Raw genomic sequence first — 7,337 nt, 5'->3', positions numbered from 1 at the left:
TAATAATTTAAAAAAAACTGGGACAAAATGGCAACCAAGGGAAGCTCCAAGCAGAAACCCACTGCTTACCAAAAAGACCCGAAAGGATCACTTCATATTTCCCCAAGACTTTTAGAGAAATATTTTGTGGGCCAACAACACAAAAGGGGAGGGGGAACTCGTTGAAACATGGGTGTCTTGTTAAATCCGGTGTGAAAATAAACAGCATTTCAGAAAAGGAGCATTATATTGACAGTCAACATGTGGGGTGACCTTAAGCAGCAGGTTTATGCTAAAACAGCCTCCAATGTGGGTGAATAAAAGCTATTCTGACAAGAAGAGTGGGCCAAAATAATTCCACAGTGATATAGATGACATGACTTTTTGCCAGTTGTTTTAGGTTTACAGGGCAATACCTTTTGTACATAGAGCCAATTTAGCACGTTTCCCCTTAATGTATGTGATCATCTCTTGAAATCTGCATTGTATTAACTCCGGTAATCATTGTCTGATCTTAAAATCTGATTGATTATCTAAAACATTTAAGTATGACAAAAAAAAGGAAAAGCAAACGATCTTTAAGGACACGAAGATTTTTCATTGCATTTTCCTTCATCACATCTTGGTCAAGTTTCCCCTGGAAGCCACACATTTACCTGCTCCCGTCTTTTCTTTTATCCGCACGCGCCTCCTTTGCAGACAAACACACACAGCTCTCATGCTGCCACCACGTGTCTTGGGGGATTTTTTTTTAGCTGCGTTAATTAGTAGTATTAGACTTGGTTTGACTTGCAGTGAAAACTTATTTTTCTCCTTATTGAATGACCTCGTTCCATCAGCGAACCACTTCCTGTTCAGACACAGCAACCTGTTTCACAGAAACTTTATCAGCCATGTGTCCTTTCTGCACCAGTAACTGCATTCCTCGCGTTGTAGCATTCATTAGACACAACAGTGCGCAAAAGCAGTTATCTATTCGTTTTCTGTGTTTTTCCTTTGGCTTTTGTCAGAGTTGTTTTTTTTTTTTGTCAACTATTAGACGATTTTACCTAACATTGCATAATAAGTCACTCCTACATAAAAAAGACGTGTTTACACGGGATGGTGAGGCAGTTTATTATCAGCATTGTGACTCGGTTTATTGTTGTTGTTTAATGTAAATCAATAAAAACATTTTTTATAAAATACCACAGTGCGACAGACACAGCCTTTTACACACACACACACACGCACGCACACACACACACACACACACACACACACATTGTAATCCAACCAGGTCTTTGGGTTTTCTACGCGGGTCAGCGTTTGCCAGACACAGCTTTTATTGGGACCTGATTAGTTTTGGGTTCAGTCATCGCATGGCCTCTGTTGACCGGGATCACGCTCATTGGTGTCCGCCTGACTGGATCTATTCAGGCGGGCCGGCACAATCGCGTAGAACTGGCAGACCTAACACCTAACCCAAAGTGTCAGGCCAGCCCAGTCAGCAAATGCAATGCCCCCATCCCCCTCCCTTTTTAATTGTTGGCAGAAGGAGGGGGTGGAGAGGGGGGGGGGTGCAATTAAGAGACCGAATGGACCAGATCCTGCAGGATGAAGTGAGAAGGAAAAAAAAAAGACAGAGGGCGTATAAGAGAGAAAGCTCGCCCTGCAAGTCAACTTTTACACAGTTCTGAATTATTGACCCCGCTGACCTGTGTGCCAAATGACCCATTAGTCATTTCTATTACGTATTTGGGTTTCCAGTGTGCGTGTGGACATACCTGCTATTCTTAGTAAGTCCTCCTGACTGTAACATATAAGCATGGAGTATGTTTTTTTACAGATACAAATGGACACAAAGCAAACTTGGCTCATAACAACATAAAACATGAACAACAAAGGGTTGCAGACACTAGACTGAACATGAGAAGACAGCTGATTTAAACATGCATTTGCAGTAACTAGGAGTAGCTAATTGACTATACGGTCCGTGGCTGCCCTCTTGTGGAATAAGATAAGACAGGCTTTATTGATCTCACATTGGAGAAATTCACATGTCACATCGGCTCAGAATCAGTAATCATAGGAAGAAGGTGTCAAGTAGGATGAGGTGCATCATTATTTATATATATATATATATATATATATATATATATATATATATATATATATATATATATATATATATATGCCAATTAGTTGTAGTTTGTAATAATCAATAATGGTTACCGTAGTTAAAAGGGTCACTGTTTCATCGCAGCACTTGTTTATTGACTTTACTATCTAGACCAAAGGATACTACTCAGTTATATTTAAAATAAAACATCAGATCAATAAGATTCTGGGATGACTTATGGAGTCCATTCAACAACAGAAAATCTCTTAATTCGATGTTACTGGATTACCCTAAACTGTCTTTTTTTTTTTAATCAGGACTTGAATTAAGCCTGTTCATATTCCCTTCATATCTGTCCAAAATGTATGCTTTTGCCTGAGATTCCGACTGAAGTAATCTAGAGGTTTAAAAAGCAGATTTGGTGGCAAAATCAATCTTTTTTCTTTTTTTTTTTTTACAATTGTGTCAGAAGGGGAAAAAAATATTACCTGCCCAGAAAGACAAGAAAGAAAGTCAAAGTAATCTCAACAAAAATAAAAGTTGTGTGAAATACATTTAATAAAAATCTGGTAATTGCATTTTCTAGCTTTGAGCAAAGACTAATGAATTTTTTAATTTTTATCTTTTAAAATAGTTCCATCCATTTCCGACAGTTTTATCAATATTATTATTTTTACAATTTTTTTCTCTTTGCATTTTAGCCACAAATGCAAATGAGAAGAAAATACGCCAAAAAGGCTCCTTTTCAAAACGGCTCTCATTTCAAATAATATGAATTTCACAAATTGTATACAAAACAATTACAGAATCTGTTTATTTAACCCTTTATGAGCATTTCAGTCTCGGACATAAGTCTATTTAGGTCCGATCTTTGTCCCTAAAACAAAAAAAAGTTGCTGATACATAGTATAAACTTATTTTATCTCCACATTCTTTTGAGGGCTTTTCACTAACAATACAATATAAACTCTACAATTTTCCCTCTTGTGAGGTTTTGTAAAGTAAGGTAACTTACTACAAGAGTTTAGGTGTTTTACTCCCGTCACAAGTGGAGTGTAGAAGTTTTTAGTTGTTTTTAAGTATTGATGTGAAACTAACATTTATTAACCAATGACCTCCTTTTCACCCGGAGGTCTAGATATGATGTGACACAGAGGCCTATTTCTTCATTCTTCAAAGTTGGAAAGAAAAGAGAACATACGAGGAAGGCAGTAGCTTCCTCGTATGCTAGTCTGGAAATGGCTTGAAAATGTAAACATACCTAAACTTACCAACAATCAGAGCACTATCTAAACAACAAGAACCCACTGAGCCCATGACTAACCAGGCCTGAAGAGGACTCAAGGTCAGGGGCAACCATAAACCACATGAAAAAAGAAAGGGAAAGGAGTTTATTTTGCTGTTCTGAATCTTAATAATATGGTCCAATCAACAGCATGAATGAAGCTGAACATCTCCTTGGGACGATTTCAGTCATAGTAGGAGTCTTTTTTTATTTTTATTTTTTTTCTTATTTTATTTTGGACACAGCTGTTCATTTCTATTGGCTTTGGGAGGGCTTGCCCCAATGTGATTTTGTCACACGCACCATTGCATGCTTGGCCGATACACGTCAGTACAATCTGATCTGAATCTTTCTATGGTTTCCATGACAGCAATGTATTGCAGACTGTGCCAACAGTGATGTCAACGCCAAAATAGTAGATAATAATTGTATGTTTTATGGCCGCAGTGTAACTGTTCTGGAAGAAAATTTATTGTATTGAGAATTTAACTTATTGGTTGTACAAAAGTACTGAACAGTATAAGTACAAGTCATGTGTTGTGCTGCTATCTAGTGGCTGAACAAGAAACCACATTGAACATTATAATGTAACTATGTAAAGTTAGCATTCAGCCTTTATTTATTAGTGTTTTACCAATTAAACGGGTCATCTTAGCGTTCATCACAACATTTGCCCCCAATGAGAAGTATGTCAGGAGTATCAGTAGCAGAGGTTTTAATGGGAAATAACAATCTTCAACCCTTAAAGAGTGGCATCATGAGACGCGTGTTATTATGTAATTTAATGGGAGCATTGTATCTATGTTGTCATACACTTTACTTCACAAAAAGATGTAAAAACAAACAAAACAAAAACGTCGAAATGGTTAATAACAGCAGCTATCATTCATTGCATAAACTCACACATAACAAGTATGGTTCAACATTCGGGAGAGTCTCAATCATACACAATGTGTATGTAGACCCCTCATTAGCTGCTGGAGCGCATCCTGCGACGCCGCCATATTGGGTGGGTATATGTGCCCTCACGGAGGGCAAATGGTTGGGGAATATAATTATTCCCCAATGTCTATAGCTATGATGCCCTCACAGAGTAGATGCAATTTTGGAGAGACTAAATCACAAAAACTTGGACATGTAGACCTGTATCTCTCTATCTAATATTAGAAAAATCACATTCTAATATAAACAATATATTTTAATCTTACTTGTGAAAAGTATTAAATCGACGTCAATAGTCCGTGGATTTAAACAAAAATACGCCGCACAATGCTGAGGTATCATTAGTGTGTTCAGCTTGAATCAGCAGGGTAGGGTAGCAAGTCGACCGCCCCAAAATGGCGGCCGTAATTCCTGCGCCGCGACAGTCAATGCGGGGTCTACTTTTATATGATGTCTTTGCCTACAACGGCAGCGTCCAATGGGGCGTCTACGTATATAACGTCTATGGCACCAACCAACTGTCAGGTGTAGGGCGGAGAGAAGCGGACTTTGGCGGCTTGAACTCCTTCCTCCGGTAAATTCGGGCGAAGTTTTGGAGTGAACCTGGACGCGTCGGCGACTATGGCGGCGGGTAGCAGCAGTCTCGACGGCGCTGAAATCGACACAAAGCAGCTCCAAGCCAGCGCCACGACGGAGTACTGCTTAAAGTTGCAGCGGTGGATGTGGGAGTATTACTGGGGTTATGCTAGCTGGCAGAGCTGGGCGGCTCTGCCCGCCTTCCCTTCGCCGCCGCCGAGCTCTGCCGCTCGGACGCCGGCTGCACACACCTCCACCCCCGTCGGCGGGCAGCAGATGTTTGACCCTGGGAGCTGGTACGGCCACCCGTATGCTTTCAGACCCCCGGGGTCCTCCCCTCCTCCTCACCCGGGTGGCGTCCAGACGGAGCAGCGTCCGGCCGCGACCGATGCGCGGCGGCAGCAGCAGAACGGACATCCGCCACAGGCAGGTAGGGCTCATGTTTGCGGCCGCGCCGGTGGCCTGTTTCCGCTGAAATATCCCTCGGCGTGATGTGCGTGGGTCCTAAACACGTTACGATAAGCGGGATTAAGAGAAAGATTATTTTGAAACAGGCTTATATGCTTAAGAAGTTGCTCCAAACACTCTGTGGAGCTGTGTTGCTCGCCGCTGGTGGGTTTGTAGCTTTAAAAAATAATCGCAGTGCCTTGCAAAAATGATTCATACCGCTGGAGTTTCACACCCGGCATCGCAAACTTCACCTTATTTATTTGGGTTTATGTGATAGGCGTCCACACAGTCACACAAGTGGATGGAGGGTGATCTATAATTGAAACGCTGAAAAGTGTGGAGTGCATTTATTTACATGCAAGGCACGACTGCAATCCGCCAACCCTGGTTGGATTTATTACATTATTTATACGTCTTTCGGGTGAAAAATGTTAGACTTTACAAGTTCGGGGGTATTGCTTTATAATGTTTAACCTGCTTTAAGCTTCTCCTTAATTTTCACCTGGACCCCTTCTGCTGTGTTCCTTGATCTTTCCGATGTGGTTTGGTTCTCTAAAGAACCTTTTAGAGGCCTTTAGACGCGTTGTTGGGCGCAGGTTCGCACGTCAACGTCACCGCCATATTGTGTGTGGCAGAAAAAAGTAAAGTTCTGTTGTAGTGAACATGGATTAGAGAAGATGCCTCATTCCTATGCTGCATGGAAATGTATTCTGGCTGATTTCACTACTTGTATCTGCCTTCTATAAACTAAGGCTGCACCATGTTGCAAAACTAGACACTAAAGCCGCAGAGTGGCAACAGTAGAAAAAAGCTGTGCAAGACTTCTTTTTCAAGGTTTTTAGCTTGCATACAGTACAGACTACTGTATGCAAGTTATATATATATTTTGTGTGTGTGTGTGTGTGTGTGTGTGTGTGTGTGTGTGTGTGTGTACACAAACTTTAGGAACAGACTTTTTGGGGGAGTATTAAATAGGTAAATTTACTAATATGAGGAAAAAAAGACCTAGGACAACAAAGTTAAAAAAACAAAAAAAAAAAAAAACATAAAAGTGGTAATGTTATGAGAAAAGCATCATATTATGAGAATTAGGAGGGAACATTTCCAGAATAGTCAGTTTGCAGAATTATTTCACTGGAGTAATAGGGCCAGGTTAGATAACTTTTATCTGCCTCACGCAGATGCTAGCATGAGCACATTTCCTTGTTTCAGCTGCACTCCGCTAGCTGCCCGTACGTTTGGGCATTCATGTTAGTCCTTTAATAGGGCTGGACGATAATTCAATAATATAATATATAATAATTGATCGATAGATGTATAATGATGATAGAAAAAAAGGGTAGGGCAGAACAATTAATCGCATTTTCAATATAATCGCGATTTAAAAAAACGCAATTTCCAAATCGCAGAGTCTGCAATTTTTGGCTCTGTAACAATTAGTGAATCTGACGCGTCCATTAGGTGTTGGTAAAATGTTTAAAGTGGGTTTGCTCCACATGGAAGGGAAGACAGCTGCAGCAGTGAGATAATCTAATTTTATTACTGGTTTTAGAGTTTATATAATCATACATAGCATTAAGTTCTGGTCAGTCAGTTTAATACATAGACTTGCTTGTTGGTTGCACTTTATGTTCAACAAGGATTGATGTCCCAATCAATTAAAAGCTGTTCTTTTGATTAATATTCTGATTTAATAGAAACATTAAAAGTTCTTGTTTTGAATAGTTCTTGTTTACAAACGTCTTTATTTAGACGCAATTTTTGTTGCTTGTGGTTAACGCAGAGAAAAGTCAAAATTTCAATTTTGGTTGAAATATATTGTAGGCAGAACGCAATAATTTCTGCTCCGAGTTAAGATGCTGTGGGTCTTTTAGCAACTAATCTGCACAGCGAGGAAACAAAATTATTTGTTGTTTGTATATGTTTAAAAAGAAATGATAAATTCAACTGGGAAAAAAAATAAAAAATCGCATTAAATCGCAATATTAAGAAAAAAAATCGCAA

The 7,337-nt window shown here is 39.7% G+C and overlaps 1 protein-coding gene across 1 annotated transcript in view; it reads left to right on the top strand.

Annotated features, from left to right (window-relative positions):
* The first annotated feature begins 4,791 nt into the window (after nucleotides 1-4,791).
* The window catches only part of fam8a1a (family with sequence similarity 8 member A1a), an 8,178-nt gene continuing 5,632 nt past the window's right edge, over nucleotides 4,792-7,337 (top strand). The window contains exon 1 of the mRNA XM_036145214.1: nucleotides 4,792-5,313. Within this exon, the coding sequence (XP_036001107.1) occupies nucleotides 4,929-5,313 (385 nt within the window). The 5' untranslated portion in view covers nucleotides 4,792-4,928. The remainder of the gene's footprint in view (nucleotides 5,314-7,337) is intronic.

The sequence above is a fragment of the Fundulus heteroclitus genome, chromosome 13, assembly GCF_011125445.2.
Source record: "Fundulus heteroclitus isolate FHET01 chromosome 13, MU-UCD_Fhet_4.1, whole genome shotgun sequence".
Lineage (NCBI taxonomy): Eukaryota > Metazoa > Chordata > Actinopteri > Cyprinodontiformes > Fundulidae > Fundulus > Fundulus heteroclitus.
This window is presented reverse-complemented; position numbering and strand designations above follow the sequence as displayed.